The sequence below is a fragment of the Mobula birostris genome, chromosome 10, assembly GCF_030028105.1.
Source record: "Mobula birostris isolate sMobBir1 chromosome 10, sMobBir1.hap1, whole genome shotgun sequence".
NCBI lineage: Eukaryota > Metazoa > Chordata > Chondrichthyes > Myliobatiformes > Myliobatidae > Mobula > Mobula birostris.
The window spans coordinates 98895250-98916149 of record NC_092379.1 but is presented as its reverse complement, the minus strand read 5'-3'; the positions used below and the strand labels follow the sequence as shown (position 1 = coordinate 98916149).

At 42.7% G+C, this 20900-nt stretch overlaps 1 protein-coding gene across 1 annotated transcript in view; it reads right to left on the bottom strand.

Annotated features, from left to right (window-relative positions):
- The window catches only part of LOC140204196 (uncharacterized), a 55873-nt gene that overhangs the window by 10788 nt on the left and 24185 nt on the right, over positions 1–20900 (bottom strand). The window contains exons 2-3 of the mRNA XM_072270673.1: positions 9935–10030; positions 5544–5678 (exon numbers count right to left, since the gene is read on the bottom strand). Coding sequence (XP_072126774.1) covers positions 5544–5678; positions 9935–10030 — 231 coding nt within the window. The remainder of the gene's footprint in view (positions 1–5543; positions 5679–9934; positions 10031–20900) is intronic.

Genomic DNA, 20900 nt, shown 5'->3' with positions numbered 1-20900 from the left:
AGAGGGTTCAAAGGAGGTTCACAAAAATTACTCCAGGATTGAGTGGCTTGACACAGGAAGAGCATTTGATGGCTCTGAGCCTGAATTCACTGGAATTCAGACGAATGAGGGGTGACCTCATTGAAACCTATCAAATAGTGAATGACCTTGATAAACTGGATGTGAAGAGGACATTTCCTATGGTGGGAGAGTGTAAGACCAGAAGATACAGCCTCAAGATAGAGGGGTGTCCTTTTGGAACGGAGATGAGGGGTTTCTTTAGCTAGTGAGTAGTGAATCTGTGGAATTCTTTGCCACAGGCAGCTGTGGAGGCAAAGTTTTTATGTATATTTAAGGCAGAGGTTGATAGATTCTTAATTGGTCAGGGCATGAAGGGATACAGGGAGAGGCTATGAGATTAGGGCTGAGGAAAACTGCATCAGCCATAATGAAATGGCAGAGCAGACTCGGTGGGCCAAATGGCCTAATTCTGCTCCTATAACTTATGGATGATGGCAGAGCAGCAATGGCTGGAGTTTCTGGGAGCAATTCGGAAAGCGCAGGATAGATACATCCCAAAGAAGAGGGAGTATCCTAAAGGCAGGATGATGCAATCGTTTCTTACAAATAAAGTCAATGACAACATAAAATCAAAAGAGAAGGCATATAATAGAGCAAAAATTAGTGAGAAGTTAGAGGATTAGGAATTTTTTAAAACCAGGAGAAAGCAACTAATAAAAACATTACATATGAAGGTAAGCTAATCAATAATATCAAAAATGATACTATAAGTTTTTTCAGATAGCTAAAGAGTAAAAGAGAGGCAAAAGCAGATATTGGACCACTGGAAAATGATGCTGGAGAGATAGTAATGGGGGACAAGGAAACAGTGGATGAACTGAATAAGTATTTTGCATCAGTGTTCACTGTGGAAGACACTAGTGAGTGCAGTTGCTATGACAAGGGAGAAAGTGCTTGGGGAAACTGTAGGGTCTGACAGTAGGTAAGTCACCAGTATCTGGTGGACTACACTCCAGGTTTCTAAAAGAGGTAGCTATAAGAGATTGTGGAGGCATTATTAATGATCTTTCAAGAATCAATAGACTCTGGCATGGTTAGATGAATGGAAAATTGCAAATATCACTCCACTTTTCAAGAAGGGAGAGAGGCAGAAGGAAGGAAATTGAAGGCCAGGTAGCCTGATTTCAGTGGTTGGGAAGATGTTGCAGTCTATTGTTAAGGATATGATTTTGGGGTACTTGGAGGCACATGTCAAAATAGGCCATTGTCAGTATGGTTTCCTTAAGGGAAAATCTTACCTAGAATTTTTTGGAAGAAATAACAAGCAGGATAGACAAAGGAGAATTGGTGAATGTTGTGTACTTGGATTTTCAGAAGGCCTTTGAGGGACCTTAACAACATAGGAGCTCAGGATATTACAGGAAAGATACTAGCATGGATGGAGCACTGGCTGATTGGCAGGAGGTAAAATGCGGGAATAAAGGAATCCTTTTCGGATTGGCTGTTTGTGACTAGTGGTGTACCACGAAGATCTGCTTCTTTTTACGTTGTATGTCCATGATCTGGATGATGAAATCAATGTCTTTGTGGCCAAGTTTGTGGACGATAGGAAGAGAGATGGAGGGGAAGGTAGTGTTGAGGAAGCAGGGAGGCTGCAAAAGGACTTATTCAGATGAGGAGAATGGGCAAAGTGGTGGCTGATGAAATACAGTGTCAGGAAGTGTACGGTCATACACTTTGGGAGAAAGAATAAAATCATAGACTAGTTTCTAAATGGGGGAAAAAATTCAGAAGTCTGAGGTGCAAAGGGATTTGGGAGTCCTTCTGCATCATTCCTTAAAGGTTAATTTGCAGGATGAATTTGCAGTGAAGGTGGTGAGTACAATATTAGCATTCATTTCAAGAGTAACAGAATATAAAAGCAAGGATGTAATACTGAAGCTGTATAATGCACTGGTGAGTTCTGTGAGCAGTTTTGGCTCCCTTATTTAAGGAAGGATGTGAGGGTTCAGAGGAGGTTCAAGAGAATGATTCTGGGAATGAAAGGTTATCCTATGAGCAGCGATTGAAGGCTCGGGGGTGTACTAAATGGAACGCAGAATTGGAGGGGGTGTGGAATCTCAGTAAAGCTTATTGAATGTTGAAAGGCCTAGAGACAGTGGATGCGAGGAGGATGTTTCCCTTGGTGGGGGAGTCTAGGACCAGAGGCGCAGCCTCAAAATAGAGGGATGCCCATTTAGACCAGAGATGAGGAGGAATTTCTTTAGCCAGAGGGTGATGGATCAGTGGAATTCGTTGCCTCAGGTGGCTGTGGAGGCCAGCTCACTGGGTACACTTAAAGCGGAGGTTGATAGATTTTTGATTAGTCAAGGCATGAAAGGTTATGGGGAGAAGGCAGGAGAATGCGGTTGAGAGGGAAATGGCTCAGTCATGATGAAATGGCAGAGCATACTCAATGGGCCGAATGGCCCGATTCTGCTCCTATGTCTTACAAATTACTATTTCCCTTTCATTTATGTAAATTTCTATTGATAAATAATAAACTAAATATTTTAACATTTACTTCCTAGTTTAGACCACTAGTGTCAGTGAGCTTTCAGAATAGGATTATTTAGAAAGATACATTGCTGCCTGCCCTGTTTACACATATCACACTTTCCCTGAAGAGGGTGCCATACTAGAAATGATCAAAGAAACAGAGGCTCAACGTTACTAGGCAGCTGAAGAATTAATAAACAGTGCATGTACACCTTTCTCCAGTCAAATGCAAATTGCTGACCATTATATACTGTTTATTTTGAAACAGTCAATTGTTAAATAGACAGAGTTACTACTGAAATTAGAAACCATCAAAAAAATTCTCAACCGTGTTGCATTCCTTTCATTTAAAGCAACAGTAATTTCATCAACTAATCCACACATATACAAAATGCTGGAGGAACTCAACCAGCCAGGCAGCATCTGCAGAAAAGAGTAAACAGTTGACGTTTTGGGCCGAGACCCTTCGTCAGGCCCAAAATTTCAACGGTTTACTCGTTTCCATAGATGCTGCATGGGCCGCTGAGTTCCTCCAGCATTTTGTATATGCTGCTTGGATTTCCAGCATCTGCAGATTTTTTTCATCTTCGTGCTACCACACAGAGTTCAGATGACCTTGCATTATTTAAATACCTTTATTAGATTTCAACCTTCCAAACTATCTCAACCCTATCTAGTTCTGCGCTACAATCTAAAATTTTTCATTGTGAAGGGCTAAGGGTGAAACAAAGCTTTTCCAGTCACTGCTTAAGCTTTCCGAAACATTATGGAAGCGTTTAGACTTAACTATCGTCCTGTTTTTGAATACAGATTGAATTGAAGAGCATGTGAAGCAGTCAGTGGCACTCATTTGGGAATAACACACACAAAATGTTGGAGGAACTCAAATCTGTGGAGGGGAGCAAACAATTGAAGTTCAGGCCAAGACCTTTCATCAGGACTGGAAAGGAAGGGGCAGTAGCCAGAATAAGGTAGGGATACAAGCTGGCTGGTGATAGATGAGACCAGGTGAGGGAGAAGGTCAATGAAGTAATAAGCGTGAAGGATGGGTGAAGAGGTAAAGGGCTGAAGAAGGAGGCATCTAAAAGGAGGACAATGGAATGAAGGGAAGGAAGAAAACCAGAGATAGACGATGGACTGGTGAGCAGAAGAGAAGGAGTGAGAGGGTAACAGAATAGGTAACGGAAAAGGAGAAAATGGGGAGGTGGGAAGTAATTACCAGAAGTTAGAGAATTTAATGTTCATGCCATCATGTTGGAGGCTACCCAGATGAAATATGTTTCTCTTCCAAACTGAGCTTGGCTTCCTTTTGGCGGTAGATGATGCTATGACAGACATGTCAGAATGGGAATGGGAAGTAGAAATGAAATGGGAAGACACTGGGAGTTCCTGCCTTTTGCGGTAAACACAATGAAGGCGCTTGACAAAGCAGTCTCCCAATCTACCCCGGGTGTCACTGATGTAGAGAAGACTGTACCAGGAGCACTAGATAAGATAGATGACTCTAACAGACTTGCAGGTGAAGTGTTGCCTCACCTAGAAGAACTGTTTGAGGTTCTGAACAGTGGAGAGGAATAGGTATGACAGCTGGTGTAGCACTTGTTACTTTTGCAGTGATAAGTCACAGTGGGGAGATCAGTGGACAAGAGAGTCACATAGAATCACCCACCCACCTTCGCATTTACCTGGTCTCACCTATCAATTGCCAGATTATTCCTTCCCTTCCCCCCACCTTCTTATTCTGCCTTTTACCCCCCTTCTTTTTGAGTCCTGATGAAAGGCCTCAGCCCAAAAGTTGACTGTTTATTCCCCTCTATTGATGTTATCTCACTTGCTCAGTTCCTCCACCATTTTGTGTGTGTTCCTTAAGATTTACAACATCTGCAGAATCCCTTGTGTTTATGAGTTGCATTCATTCAACCACTGGTAACCCTCGGTCAGTTTAAAGAGGCTAATTCAGCTGAACCATTCTAGCTGCTTTCTTTTTAACATTTCCAAAAGCAATCAGGTACCGGATCTAATTGGAGTTGCATCTCCAATGGCCCTACAAAGACTTAAAACAAAACAAAAATTTGTAATAGAATTTAAATAACCAGTGAAATCATTTGACTTGACTACAATGGTAATAATTATTTTTCACATTTAAGTGCTGCAACAATAAAGACTGATTAAAATACTCCAAATTTATGATTGTAATTTTCTTTTTTTTTTAAACATCCATTGGATGTGGACCTTACTAGTAATACTAGTATTTACTGCTTATCCCCAAGTGCCTTCAAGAACAATATGGTTGGTCATTTTCTTGAACTGCTGCAATCCTCGTGGTGAATACTTTTTCTTTTTTTTTAATTTAGTCTCCCATGCATTAGATCCATCAACAGTAAGTGGAAGGTAGTGTATTTCCAATTGCAGAGTAAAGGGTGGTGCAGCTCTCAAAGGCAATTAGGGATGGGTAATTAATCCTGGGTTGTCAGCAATGGCCACATCCCATAAATGAAAATGCTCTGGTCAAGGTTGGTGGTTTGAGAAGGGGTTTTCTGAAGATATCTATAATTTAGAATAGTGGATTAGGTGTCAAATAAGTAAAATCTTGTGTCCTGGATTCTGTTGAATTTTTGAAGTGTTGCTGGTGTAACATTCCCCTAAGCAAATGGAGAGTTTTCTATCACAGACTTGATACGGTTTAGACTGCACCGAGTCTGCACCTTTCTCTCTAGATTCTCCCTGTTTGTGGCTTGCTGGAGAATACAGACCTTGAACTTCAGCAATTATGTCTTTCAGAGCACGAGTGAAAAAAAAGGCAGTATTATATATTGTCCTGCATCTCCACGCTTATTCCTTCCTTCAAGAAGTTGAAGGTTGATCTTTTATTTTAGTGTCTTTTATCCTCTGAATCCCTTAAGATCTAATCATCTCAGACTGGAATATACTCAATAACTGAGACCTTTAGGGAGAGAATACCAAGTATTCAAGGAGGGAGGCTTTACATTGGCTCCGGGCTTTACCTGCAACTCATCTGCTGCTGTCTCAGAATGCTGCCGTTGTAGGCCTTTGATTAAAATGACATCATCTTCCTTTAGGTGCTGCATTTCAATAGATTCCATCAGATCATTGAGTTCAGGATAACTGGCAGCCACTTCCTATTATGAGAAAGTACAAAGCAAGGTAACCAGTCTGTGCGTCAAGAAAGTGACAGTAACAGTTATCAAATTATAGTCGTAGGTCAGGATTCAATAGAAAGGCAGGGATAGAAATTTAGTGTTCAATTTCATTGTGACATACATTTCCTGCTTTATACTCAAAATGTTGAATCAATATACTGTAGGAACAGTCAGTCCCATGAACAGCTGTCCAGCTGCCCAGTACACTAGCAAATAAAACCTGCTTGCAGAGATGATTGTTTCATGATAAACCAAAGACCACAAGACATAGCATCAGAATTAGGCCATTTGGCCCATCGAGTCCACCCTGCCATTCAATCATAGCTGGTACCTTTTTTTCCCTCCTCAGCCCCACTCCCCGGAACCTTTGATGCCGTGCCCAGTCAAGAACCTCTCAATCTCTGTCCTAAATACACTGAACAACCTGGCCTTCACAGCTGGCTGTGGTAATAAATTCCACAAATTCACCACCCTCTGGCTAAACATCTCTGTTTTAAATAGACAGACCTCTATCCTGAGGTTGTGCCCTCTCGTACTAGACTCCCCCACCATGGGAAACATCCTTCCCACATCTACTCTGTCTAGGCCTTTCAATGATATCCCCCCTCATCCTTCTGAATTCCGGCAAGTACAGGCCCAGAGCCATCCAACATTCCTCATATGATAACCCTTTCATCCCCAGAATCATCCTCTGAACCATTTCCAATGCCAGCACATCTTTTCTTAGATAAGGAGACAAAAACTGTTCATAATACTCAAGGTGAGTCCTCAGTAGTGCCTTTTAAAGCCTCAGCATCACATTCCTGCTCTTACATTCTAGATGCTCCTGAAATAAAGGCTAACAGTGCACTTGCCTTCCTCACCACCGATTCAACCTGCAAGTTAACCTTTAGGGTGTTCTGCACAAGGTCTCCCAAGTCCATTCGCATCTCAGATTGTTGGATTTTCTCCCCATTTAGAAAATAGTCTGCACATTTATTCCTTCTACCAAAGTGCGTGACCATGCATTTTCCAACATCGTATTTCATTTGCCACTTTCTTGCTCATTCTCCTAATCTGTGTAAGTCCTTCTGCAGCTTTCCTGTTTCCTCACACAACCTGCCCCCTCCATCAATCTTCGTATCATCTGCAAACTTGGCAACAAAGCCATCTATTTCATCATCTAAATCATTTATATACAGCATAAAAAGAAACGGTCCCAACACCGACCCCTGTGGAACACCACTAGTCACTGGCAGCCAACCAGAAAAGGATCCTTTTATTCCCACTCGCTGCCTCCTACCAATCAGCCAATGCTCTAACCATGCTAGTAACTTTCCTGCAATACCATGGCTCTTAACTTGGTAAGCAGCCTCATATGTGGCGCCTCGTCAAAGGTCTTCTGGAAGTCCAAATATACTACGTCCACTGCATCCCCTTTGTCTATCCTACGTGTAATCTCCACAAAGAATTCCAACAGACCTATCAGGCAAAATTTTCCCTTAAGGAAACCATGCTGACTTTGGCCTATCTTGTCCTGTGTCACCAAGTACTCCATAACTCAGCCTTTACAATTGACTCCAACAACTTCCCAACCACTGAGGTCAGACTAACTGGTCTATAATTTCCTTTCCGTTGCTTCCCTCCTTTCTTAAAGTGTGGACTGACATTTGCAATTTTCCAGTTCTCAGAGTACAATGATTCTTGAAAGATCATTACTATTACCTCCGCAATCTCTACTGCTACCTCCTTCAGAATCCTAGGATGCAGTTCACCTGGTCCAGATGACTTATGTACCTTTAGGTCTTTCAGCTTTTTGAGCACCTTCTCCCTTGTAATAGTAACTGCACCCACTTCTCTTCCCTCACACCCTTCAACGTCTGTTAGTGTCTTCCATAGTGAAGACTGATGCAAAATACTCATTTAGTTCATCTGCCATCTCCTTGTCCCCCATTATAATTTCTCCAGCCTCATTTTCTAGGGGTCCTATATCCACTTTCATCTCTTTTTTTAAAAAAATTTATATACTTGAAAAAGCTTTTTCTATCTACCTTGATATTGTTTGCTAGCTTGCTTTCATATTTCAACTTTTCCCTCCTAATAATTCTTTTCATAGCTTTCCGATGGTTTTTAAAAGCTTCCCAATCCTCTGTCTTCCCACTAATTTTTGATTTGTTGTATGCTCTCTCTTTTGCTTTTACCTTAGCTTTCACTTCCCTTGTCAGCCACGGTGTACTATTTCGCCATTTGAGTATTTCTTTCCTTTTGAATACAGCTATCCTACCCCTTCCTTATTTTTCCCAGAAACTCAAGTCATTGCTGCTCTGCTATCATCCCTGCCAACATCTCCTTCCAAATTACTTTGGCCAGCTCCTTTCTCATACCACAGTAATTTCCTTTACTCCTCTGAAATACTGTTCTGTCAGACTTTACTTTCTCCCTATCAAATTTCAGATTGAACTCAATCATATTGTGATCACTGCCTCCTAAGGGTTCCTTTATCTTACATTCCCTAACCTCCTCCGGTTCATTACATAACACCCAATCCAGTATAGCTGATCCCCCAGTAGGCTCAGCGACAAACTGCTCTAAAAAGCCATCTTGTAGTCATTCAACAAATTCACTCTCTTGAGATCCATTACCAAACTGATTTTTCCCAATCTATCTCAGTGTTAAAATCTCCCATGACTATCATAACATTGCCCTTTTGACACACCTTTTCTATTTCCCATTGTAATCTGTAGCCCACATCCCAGCTATTGTTTGGAGGCCTGTATATAACTACCATCATGGTCCTTTTACCTTTGCAGTTTTTCAACTCAGCCCACAATGATACAACATCTTGCGATCCCATGTCACATCTTTCCAATGATTTGATGCCATTCTTTAGCAGCAGAGCCACACCACCCACTCTGCCAACCTTCCTATCCCTCCGATACAACGTGTAACTTTGGACATTCAGCTCCCAACTACAACCATCCTTCAACCACGATTCAATGATGGCCACAATACCATACCTGACAATCTGTAAAAGTACAATATCATCCACCTTATTTCTTATTATATTGAGTAGAACAGTTGTTTACCTCACGCTAACCTCTTCAGATAATGCCACAGTTTAATATCTGAGAAGCTATCTTTCACAGTACTGCACTCTTCCCAATAATCTATTGAACGTTGCACTTTAAAACACAGTTTTTAAGACTTAGGGGTGTATCAAATCTAGGTTTATCTTGGCATATAAAATGCTCAAAATGCATTTCTCTGTATACGTTTTACTTTTGTTATTTAATCAAAGGAATAACTGGATTTAATACATAATTATATTCTTCAGACAGTCCCTCTTAATCAAGAATGGTTTGTTTTCTTTTCAGTTTTGTAAGTTTTGAGTGGCTAATGAGGTCACGGTGGGCAGGAGACGGACAGCGGTGGATAATTTCTGAGGTGGTGCACTCCATCTGCCTCTTAAGCAGAGCATCTGCATGTTCCTAATGCTTAAACCTAATTTTCTCAGTAGCTTCCTGACTGTTTCTTCCTCACTTTGAATAGTTATGGGCAGGGATTCCCAGGAGTCAGAGGGGCTGCCATTATTTTTCCCCAAGGAAGATTTGAGCACATCTCAATCTTTTTCGCTGTCAGCTGGTATTCTTTTCACAAGATGGAGCTCATCAGCTGCACCAAGGTCACCTGTGCAGAGTGAAACTCAGATTCTTGAACTGAAATGCAAGTATGACACAGAAGCAGACTGCTCACAAACAGCAAGTGAAGTGTGAGTACTCTCGTGAAGTTTTAAAGATGTACTGGTGTCAGGGGAATAGAGTGTTGGGTGGGGGTGGGTGATTGTGTGCAGGCTTGAGAAGTGTATTCATGTTTAGAAATGACTGGTTCTGTTTGCATTACAGAGCAGTGTCTTTCCCACAGTACTTCTCATTTCCTCATAACAATCAGAGGCCATTTGGCCCATCAAAACAATGTAACCCCTCACAGCAAACAGATCAATTCCTTTCCTCACTTATTCCCCTGTGACCTATACCATTAACTACACCCAATTCCCTCACAAGTCATCTACACTAATCTAGAAAAGTCAATTAACCCATGAACCCACATGGCTTTGAGATATTAGAGATGTGAGATATCTGCACTCCCTGCATCACTGCAGGAGGAGTCACCCCTGGCCTGGCAGTGATTATGCAGCACGTTTCCACAGGCTTTCTTCAGCCTGCTGGATGTAGTAATGAAGAGTCTAAGTCACTTACTTCCTTGACTGGCACTGGAACTTGTTGCTCGTGGTTATCAATCACAACCTGGCATAGTTTCTTGGTGCTTTGCAGCCAGTTAATTGGATCTGACATCTGGGGGGCAAGGGTACATGTAAAGATTATCAGTTATGCAGAAAAAGAACCTCGAAGTTAAATGTTATTTCTTTCGGAGACATGGCAATGCCAGCATTTTATTGCCCATCCCCAATTGCCCTGAAGTGCAAAAGCAGTTGAGAGTCATTCACATCATACATCAAGTCGAGCAAGGACTGAAAACTTCTTTCACAAAAGGTATTAGTGAACCAATTGAATTTTTACAGTGGTTTGGTTGTCATCTTTGCTGACACTAGCTTTCACTTAAAAAAAATTCTAGACTTTACTTAAATTAGTGTAATTTAAGCTCCGCAGCTGCCATAGTAAAAATATGAACTCTGAACCTTTTGTTCAGAGTTTTGGTTGCTGGTAACTTAACCACCATTACAAAGTGGTGTATGGTATCACAGTGTAAGGGGAAGGGCTGGAAGACAGTGGTGAATAATTATCAAGACAGATTGTACACTTGACCATGGGGCATTAGTTACTGGCATCTCACTAAACTGGCTAATTATTGGAGTTAAATCAACTGAAAAAAAAGCGAAGCTTTTCAACATCAGCTTAATTTGCTGCATGTACCAGTCAATTAGGTTGTTAGTCAATGGTAGAAGATCCATGTCATTCAGGAAATGATCATTGGTCCAGGCACCTCCAGCATTTTAACGGTCATTCACATTAGATTCTTTATTCAAACCCTTGTAGTGTTGATTTTCGGCAACTAACAACAACCATTTCACCAAGCACTCAGGACTTCCTTTTTATTTCAACATATTATGCAACATCCTTTGCTGAAAGATAGTGGAAATAATGACTTTTATCTTCAGGTTATGTGTGACATTATTATACATTTCTCTTTTCGTTGGTTTTGTTTTTTAATCTAACCAAAACAAAAATATTGAAGGCTTGTATTTTACAATGATTTTTTATTATTATTTATAATGCCCAGTAAGGGCTGGGGTGTGTGTGTGTGTGTGTGTGTGTGTGTGTGTGTGTGTGTGTGTGTGTGTGTGTGTGTGTGTGTGTGTGTGTGTGTGTGTGGTGTACACAAACACATAATTCCACCTGGCAATTTCTAACAATTCTCTTGGGTAAGCAGAGCTGTACACAGCAGGAAGATCAAAGCTTCCATCTCTAGACTTCTGTCATTTAGTATTGTACAATCACCATTGCTCACTTCCCCAGCCCCACACAAGAAAGGAAAATTTTGGCAGATTTCCCATTTCTGATTATTGCGTATGTAATATTTCAGTAATATTGTAAATATATGTTTGTTTAGATATACATACAACACAGAACAGGCCCTTCCAGCCCAATGAGCCCCACCACCCAACAACCCACCCATTTAACTCCAGCCTAATCACAGGGCAATTTACATTGACAAATTAACCTACGAACCGGTTTGTCTTTGGACTGTGGGAGGAACCTGAAGAAACCCCACAAACTCACAGGGAGAACGTGCAGACTCCATTACAGATGGCGGCAGAATTGAACTCTGAACTCCAAAAAGCCCCACTGTGCCAACTGCTATGCTACCGTGGCACCCAACCTGTTTGCATTTGAAAAGGCAAGGAGTGATCAGCAATAGTCAGCAAGGCTTTGTGTGTGGAAATAAAAGTCCCGCATATTTGATTGTTTTTTTCCCCTGGAGCAACCAAGAGGAGTAACAAGGGCAGGGCTATAGTCATTGAATACATGGATTTTAGCAAGACTTTTGACAAGTTCCTTCACATGAAGCTGTCAAGGCAAGGTCACATGGTTCCAGGATGATCCAGCCAATTGGAAACAAAATTTGCCTAGTGGAAGGTATAAGAGAGACATAGAGGAGGGTTGCTTCTTATTTCGGAGGCCTGTGAGCAATGGTGTACTGCAAGGATTGCTGCTTGGTCCACTATTTGTCACTTTGATGAGAATGTAGGAGACAAGTTTGCAAATCACCACAAAATTGACGGTGTACTGGACTGTGAAGATTGTCTAAATGTGCAACAAAATATAGATCAACTGGGAAGTGAATCCAAGAATAAAGGAGGGACGAAATTTAATCAAGACAAGTGCAGCGGTGCATTTGTTAAAGCAAAGTCAGGGCATAACATGAATAGTAGGGTCTGGTGTGGTATTGTAGTACAGAGACACCTAGAGGTACAAGAACAAAATTCCTTGGAAGAGACTACACAGGTAGATAAGGTAGTTGTGTATGGAATACCTGCATTGGGGCAGCATGTTATAACTGTTCAAGAGATTGGTGAGACTACATATAGAATGCAATGCACAGTTTTGTTACCAGACCATAGGATGACTGTGCAGATAAGTTGCACAAGGATATTGCTGGGACAGGAGGGCTTGAATTACAAGAAAATGGATAAAGTTGGAAACCTTTTATCTGGAATAAAGGAAGCTAAGGGGAAGCCTTATAGAATCATGAGGGGCACAACAGAGTCATAGAACATTACAGTACAGAAACAGGCCCTTTGGCCCATCTGATCTGTGCAAAACTATTCATCTGCCTAGTCCCATCGACCTGCAACCAGATGTAGACCATTGTTTTGATTAAGCATTCTTGTTCATTTCAATAATTTATTACAGTTTATGTATAAAGATACGGGGGTTGCATACTTCATCATGCCACCATGTCATACCCTTGTGCTTCGCCTAAAGAAAATGGATTAATTCACAGGTTTATAAACAATGAATACCAGGTGGTACTAATTATAAATTTTAAAAAGAACAGAAATGGCTGACTACATCGGAAAGATAGACACATTTGATTGCACAAAAGATAATTGGTTGATATATACTGAACGAATTGAGCAGTATTTTGAAGCAAATGAAATAGCCAGTGAAAAGTGAGTGCCAATTTTGCAGAGTGCATTGGATTTCAGTTTGCTTATAAGTACAACTGCTCTAATCAAACCAGCAGAAATAAGCTTTGCTGATTTTGTAAAAGTAATGCAGAAACATTTTGAACTGAAATCATTGTTGATTGCAGAACACTTTAGATTTCATAAGTGGAATCCAAAGGGGATTCCATTTCAGCGTACATGGCTGAATTGATTGTCTGAGCATTGTTAGTTCAGTTATAGGCTTAGTAATGAAAGACTGTTTCATTTGTGCAATCTTACAAGAGACCATTCAAAAATGGCTCCTAACTGAACCACAGCTAACATTTAAAAGAGTAGTTGAAATAGTTGTATCAATAGGAACAGCAGTCAGAGACATAATTGAGCTAGAGTCAGGAATGAAAGTGAGCACGAATAAAATTGGAACATCTATACAAAGACTGATCTATCAAACAAATTGTGTTACCATTGTGGCAGGGGCTAACACACACCAGACCAAAGCAGATGTAAAGGTGAAACTTGTAGAAAATGCAACAAAGTAGGACACATACAAAGAGCATGTTGAGCAGACAAAAATATATGGAATGCAAAGAAGGTAAAAAGATAAAGAGTCAAATTGCAGTTTCAGAAAGAGCACTAATCTGCATGCTTTTGAAGAAAAAAGATTGATAATGATGAGAGTGACACAGGACCGTGTAGCCTGCGGATTTACAATGTGAAAACTAACCGGAGACAAGCAACATGGGTTACACCAGAAGTGAACAGTAAATTAATTAAAATGGAATTGGACACTGGCTCAGCTGTTTCAGTCATTCCACAAAATGTGTTTGAACGGCATTTCAAAGATACTGAACTGAAGCCTACAGATGTCCAACTAAGAATTTAGACTGGAGAAATATAATTCCTGTGGGAATGACATTCGTAACAGTGAAACATATAAACCAACAAGCCACATTGAGATTATATGTGGTAAAAGGGCCAGCATTGCGAGGTTGTGATTAGCTGAGATAACCACAACTTGATTGGACATCCAGCTACAATTTGCATGCCACATCCCTTCCGAAAGAGTCAACTGAAAGCACATTAAGAACGGTACTGGATGATGCCATAGTAGTGTTCGAGGATGGCACTGGAAAACTCAAACATATCAGGGGTAAAATAGTGTTCAATGAAAAGGCCCCACCCAAGTTTTACAAAGCCTATCCAGTTCCTTATACTATCCATGATAAAGTAGTCAGTGACAACAAGAGAAGATGGCGACGCGACGCAGTACACAGCGGCCACTCTGGAATGAATATCGGTTATCTGTCATGTAGGATGCCATGCACAATCCTGATTTGATGGAGGCAGACATGAGAATCACAGAGGAACATCTGGTGAAACTTCTGAAATGCCTGTTTTGCTGCCACTGTGCGATCCAGAATCTCCGGAGGGGAAGGCCCCGAATCCTTGGCTTTGCCTGTTGTTTGGTGGCCGGGTCTGGGGTCGATGCGCTCGGCAGAGATGGTGCTCGGTGCTCGGTGTTCGGTGTCGGAGGCTCAAAGTTTTCGGACGGACTCAAGAGTCGGCTGTGGTCGGGTGCTTCCAGGGTGCTGCATCGGCAAGTTTGTAGCGCTGGAGGTTCATGGCAGGGAGGGTTTTTCTTCCTTCTATCGTCTGCGTGAGATGATGGAGCTATCGGGACTTTGAGACTTTTTTTACTGTGCCCATGGTCTGCTCTTTATCAAATTACAGTATTGCTTTGCACTGTTATAACTATATGTTATAATATGTGGTTTTTGTCAGTTTTAGTCTTGGTCTGTCTTGTGTTTCTGTGATATCATACTGGAGGAACATTGTATCATTTCTTAATGCGTGCAATACTAAATGACAATAAACGAGTGTCCTCATAATCTAAAAAAAATCTGTGGTGATTTTAAGGTCACCATCAACCTTGGACTGAAAGGATAGGGGATATCTTTGCAAACCTTTCTGGAGGAAAACACTTCAGCAAAGTGGACTCAGCTGAGGCCTACATACTACAGATGGAGATAGAAGAAGAATCCAAAATGTTCCTCACCATAAACTCATACAGAGGGCTTTATCGCTAAAATAGACTTATTTTTGGAGTATCATCTGCACCTGCACTTTGGGAGAAAGGTATGGATGAGGTGCTGAAAGGCTGTCCAAGCTCTCAGAGTTACCTGGATGACATCGTTGTTACCGGTAAGGGTGACAAGAAACATCTCCAAAATCTCAAGACAGTGTTAAAAAGATTAGGCGATTATGGGCTCAGAGCAAGTGTGAATTACTTAAACCAAGCATCACTTACTGTGGTCACACCATTGACGTGCAGGATTGCACAAGTGTGCTGAAAAAATTCAAGCAGTGGTGAATGCCCCAAACAAGATTTTCACAGACAAGAGAAAATCTGCTGATGCTGGAAATCTGAGCAACACACACAAAATCCTGGAGGAACTCAGCAGGCCAGGCAGCATTGATAGAAAAAAGCACAGTCGATGTTTTGGCAGGACTGGAAAAAGAAAAGCTGAGGAGTAGATTTTAAAGGTGGCGGGGGGGGTGGAGGGAGAGAGAAGCACCAGGTGATAGGTGAAACTTGGAGGGGGAGGGTGAAACAAAGAGCTGGGAAGTTGATTGGTAAAAGAGACATAAAGCCATGGAAGAAAGAAAAAGGGGGGAAGGAGCACCAGAGGGAGGTAATGGGTGAGGCAATGGGAGATGAGGTGAAAGTGGGAAAAGAGGATGGGAAATGGAGAAGAGGGAGGGGGTGGCTGGGAGGTATTACTGGAAGTTTGAGAAATCGATGTTCATACCAAATCGGAGTATAAGGTGTTGCTCCTCCAACCTAAGTGTGGCCTTATCACAACAGTGGAGGAGGCCATGGATGGATATACTGGAATGGGAATGGGAAGTGAATTAAAATGGGTGACCACTGGGAGATCCCTCTTGTTCTGGTGGATGGGGCATAATTGCTCGGCGAAGTGGTCTCCCAATCTCTGTCAGGTCTCACCGATGTACAGAAGGCCACACCAGGAGCAACAAACACAGTAAATGACCCCAACAGACTCACAGCTAAAGTGTCGCCATACCTGGAAGGACTGTTTAGGGCCCTGACTGTTAGAGAGGGAGGAGGTGTAGGTGGGGCCCCTCAAATAGGACCCCACTAAAGATCACCAGGCCGTTGTCTCCCACACCATCACCAACTGTACTGACTCTGGGGACCTCCCATCCATTGCCACCAACCTCATAATTCCCGTACCCCATACCTCCCATTTCTACCTCATACCCAAAATCCACAAACCTGCTTGCCCAGGTAGACCCATGGTTTCAGCTTGTTCTTGCCCCACAGAACTCATATCTGCATGCCTTGACTCTGTTTTATCCCCCCTAGTTCAGTCCCTTCCTACTTACATCCATGACACCTCACACGCACTTCATTTTTCCAAGGATTTCAAGTTCCCTGGCCCCCATCATCTTACTTTTACTATGGATGTTCAGTCCTTATCACCTCCATCCCCCACCAGGAAGGGATCAAAGTTCTCTGTTTTTTTTCTGGACAGCAGACCAAACCAGTTCCCCTCCACCACCACTCTCCTCCACCTAGAGGAATTTGTCCTCACTCTCAATTTCTACCATTCAGGGCCCCAAACAGTCCTTCTAGGTGAGGTGACACTTCACCTGTGAGTCCGTTGGGGTCATATACAGTGTTTGCTGGTTCTGGTGTGGCCTCCTGTATATCAGTGAGACCCGATGTAGATTGGGAGACCGCTTCGCCGAGCATCTATGCTCTATCCTCCAGAACAAGCGGGATCTCCCAGTGGCCACCCATTTTAATTCCACTTCCCATTCCGATTCCAATATGTCCATCCATGGCCTCCTCCACTGTCATGATGAGGCCATACTTAGGTTGGAGGAACAACACCTTATATTCTGTTTGGGTAACCTCCAACCTGATGGCATGAACATCGATTTCTCAAACTTGCTCCTCTTCCTCCTTCACCATTTCCCATCCCCTCCGCCCCCCCCCATGTTAACTCCTTGCCCACTCGTCACCTCCCTCTGGTGCTCCTCCCCCGACTTTTTTTCCTTTCTTCCATGGTCTTCTGTCTCTTTCACCAATCAACTTCCCAGCTCTTTGCTTCATCCCTCCCCGTCCAAGTTTCACCTATTGCCTGGTGTTTCTCTCTCCCCTCCTCTCCACCTTTCAAATCTACTCCTCAGTATTTTTTCTCCAGTCCTGCTGAAGGGTTTCGGCCCAAAACGTCGACTGAGTTGTTTTCCCATAGATGCTGCCTGGTCTGCTGAGTTCCTCAAGCATTTTGTGTGTGTTGCTCGGACATATCAATGAGTTATGATCCTTTTTAGAATTTGTCAGTTACTATAACAGGTTCCTGTCAAACCTGGCTACTGTGCTCTACCCCTTGAACTCATTACTACAGATCAGGAAGAAATGGCAACAAACAAAACAGTGTGAGGTGGCTTTCCAAAGGGTAAAGGAAGTGATGTCAGACACTGTACTCACACATTATGATCCATATCATCCAGTGAAGTTTGCCTGCACCTTTTGGGATGCAACATGCCCAGAAGAAAGGTATCCAGAGAGCTCAGAACCACTTCCTGCAGTCTCAGAGTCCACACCTACAGCCACCATGGAGGATGCCCCAGAACCTGCATTCTTTCACAGCCACACGTCTCTTCCACCAAGCAGAGTGAACCCTCTTGTCAGGAGAGATGTTATCGCACAAGATCCTCCACAGCTATTAAATCTTTAGGCCTGAATGAGACAATTTAAAATTCACCATGCTGTGGATGTCTATACAGAAGTTGTATTCAATAGGTTGCTGCACTGTGTAATACACACATGGTCCAGTGAGGGCAGCACCTCTGGTGAAGGGGCTTGTTGTCTCCATTCCAGCACAGCTCACTCACACTTGATCCCCAACACTCAGCTCTCACCTGTGGTCCCAAGTTGCTGTTTGTATGTGACAGCAGCCACACCCAAGTATAGCACTTCAACAGGAGGACCAAACCAGATGAGGTTAGCTGACGGCTTCGCACCCTGGTGAGACAGGAACATGCCTGCCCTGACGGCCTCGCACCCTGGTGAGACAGGAACATGCCTGCCCTAGCACGCGAAGTCAGCTCAAGCGGACTGGGCAGGTGAGATTTACAGTGAGATCCAATGGCCAGGAAGGCGGTACTGCAGTGCTCCATGGAGAGCGAAGGGCGTGACAAGGCGCAGAAAACACCAGGGTCATCCATTACAACCAAGGAAGACCCCAGTGTGTGACACTTGTTTATACCGCTGGAGCCAGACTTCTGAGGCCGGGAGAGTGAAACTGCTCCATTGCGACAGCTTCTCCACTCTTCCACTTCAAAAACTCTCCTGCACAGGTTTCCTGTCATCATTGAACAACTATATACAGGGGTGTATGGGGTGTCAGGGAGGGGTAGCACCTCTGGTGGGGGAACATGTTGTGTCCTTTTCAGGGCACTTTGTCCACCTTTGGTCCCCGCCTGGAACTCAGCTCTCACCTGTGGCACCTCATAGCTGTTAGCATGCGACAGCGGCCACACCCCGGGCAATGGCTTCGACAAGCCGGCTAAACCAGGTGAGGGTAGCCGACGGGTCTCAAACCCTCGGTGAGATAGGGAGTTGTCTATCCCAGCATGTGAAGACAGACTCCGGCGGATTGAGCGGACGAGACCAATGGAAGGTCCAACGGTCAAGAAGGCGGTCTCTGCAAGCGTCATGGAAGGTGTAGAGCAGGACAAGACACAGAAGATGTCCTGGTCATCCACTGCACCTAGTCCCATCTCCAGCCATCTCGACTCTTGTCTTGCCACTGGATCCAGATGGGAATCGGGAAAAGAGAGTGAGGCTGACGCTGCGCAACTCTCCCTCACTTAAATCCAAATCAAGTGCTAGTCTCGACACCATCATGAAGCCGGCTGGTAGCGCAGTGACATCAGCGCCGGACTCCGGAGCGAAGGTTCCCGAGTCTGAATCCAGTCAGGCCACTGCCAGGCACGCTTTCCATCCGTGCTGGGTTAAGTGTCGAGCTTGCAACTCGACCTCGTAAAAAGTACTAATGGTGTCGAGGTCTTCATTGATGACGATGGCCGAACTCATATATATATATATATATATATATATATATATATATAACACCACTATGTCATACATGTATGCCTCACTTAAAGTAAAAAGAAGACTAAGACATGCAATCCCAGCTTTGTGTTTTTGCTTTCAATTAATTTGATGTTTTGGAGTTACAAACATAAGGCTGATCACCGTGGATAGAATTCTGCTTGAATCAAGTGTAGTAAGCAAAGGTAAATTTGGGCTGAGCTGTGAACCCTCTCTCATCCCAGATGAATCCACTGCACAACAAGGTTGGGCCAGTGGATCCGATGCAAGACTGGTGAAGAATCCACACTGTACTATCAGCTGACACAAAAGTGAAAAAAGGAGAAACTAGGAACAAAACAATGACTAGGTTTTCTACATGCGGCTTCATTACTTCAGGAAATCCACTCCCGTCACCAGTTGAACAAAAATAAGGCTGATGAGCACAAGTATATAGAGCCCAGTCTTTCAGTGAACAGAAATAATTAACATCTAATTCACTTAAAAGGGGTGAGGGTAAGAAATCGAGATCCGTCTACCCCATCTTAAAAGCTTATTTGAAAAGTGGAACTGTTTCTCTGTAGTGTGCGACTATCATGACAAACATCAGCAGTAACATTTGCTGACGGTCTTGTGGTCTGAAAGTTAGATTTCAATCTGTGAGGTGCATGGTGGCCTATAACAGGAAAAGAGACATTTTTATACTGCTGCTGCATCATAAACCTTCTTGCAGACAGGAAATACTACAGTAAATCAAGGGAATTTCTGATAAACCTGCTTATTAAAAACAGGTTTACCTAGTTTTTAGTCATTCAGATAGGAAAAGTATGGTAAAATCTTTACCCACTTATTTCCCTTTTCACTTTGAAAGAGATAGATTTTTGATATTTCACTCCCTGACCATGTTTCATGAACAAACAGCAAAAAATATAAAATGCAGAAGATCACAAAACAGAATTTCAGTTATTCTCTTTTTGGGAGACTAAAGTCACAGAAAAAGGATTTTCTCTGCTATTAAAAACAACTGTTTGATCTGAATTGGACCTAACCTCATTAACTATTTGCATATATGACAATAAATTATTCTCTTTTTCTGGATCACTTTCCCAAACTTCAACATTACTAATGAAGCTGCAAATAACTACAGGTCACGGATAATAACCCATTTTGATCACAACAAGAATTATTATTAAAATAGAGTTCAATTCCACCTGAAAAAAATGCAGTCTCGGCCTGAAACATTGACTACACTTTTTTCCATAGATGCTGCCTGGTCTATTGAGTTCCTCCAGCATTTTGTGAGTGTTGCTTGGATTTCCAGCATCTGCAGATTTTCTCTTTCTTCCTTGTTAGTTTCTCTCACGTTATTTCAGAAGCATCAAATCTTTTGGTAGCAGTTATTTGAAAGCCTCTATCTGCGGCTTCTTCTACAAAGCTGCAAACTCACCAGGCAGCCTTTAAAAGCAGCCCTGCATAACACCAACCTTCTGCCACACACTGGGCTGTTGCTTGTATTCAAGAGCGTGAAGCATGATCCCTGGTTCACTGACCAGGAACCAGAGGCAGTAGACCATGTTACCTACAGGAGAAACAAACGCTGTGCAAGGCGGTCACAGAAACACTCCAGGGCTCTATATCAGTCTCACTCGCAGCTATACAGAGGAGGTACCAGATGGGGCATCCTGTACGAGCAGCTTTCCTCAGACCACTGAATGATATCACAAGAAATATCTCAAATAAAAGAACGATCAAGACAAATCCTCATCTTCTTTTCTTGTCTTCACTTCCATTCACATAGCACATCTTCCTTCCAATACTCACAGAAACACCCGTTCCTGCCACCATTCAGTTTTCTTCCAACACTCCTCCTTGCCACATCTCTGCATCTCTCTTTATGAATCCATCA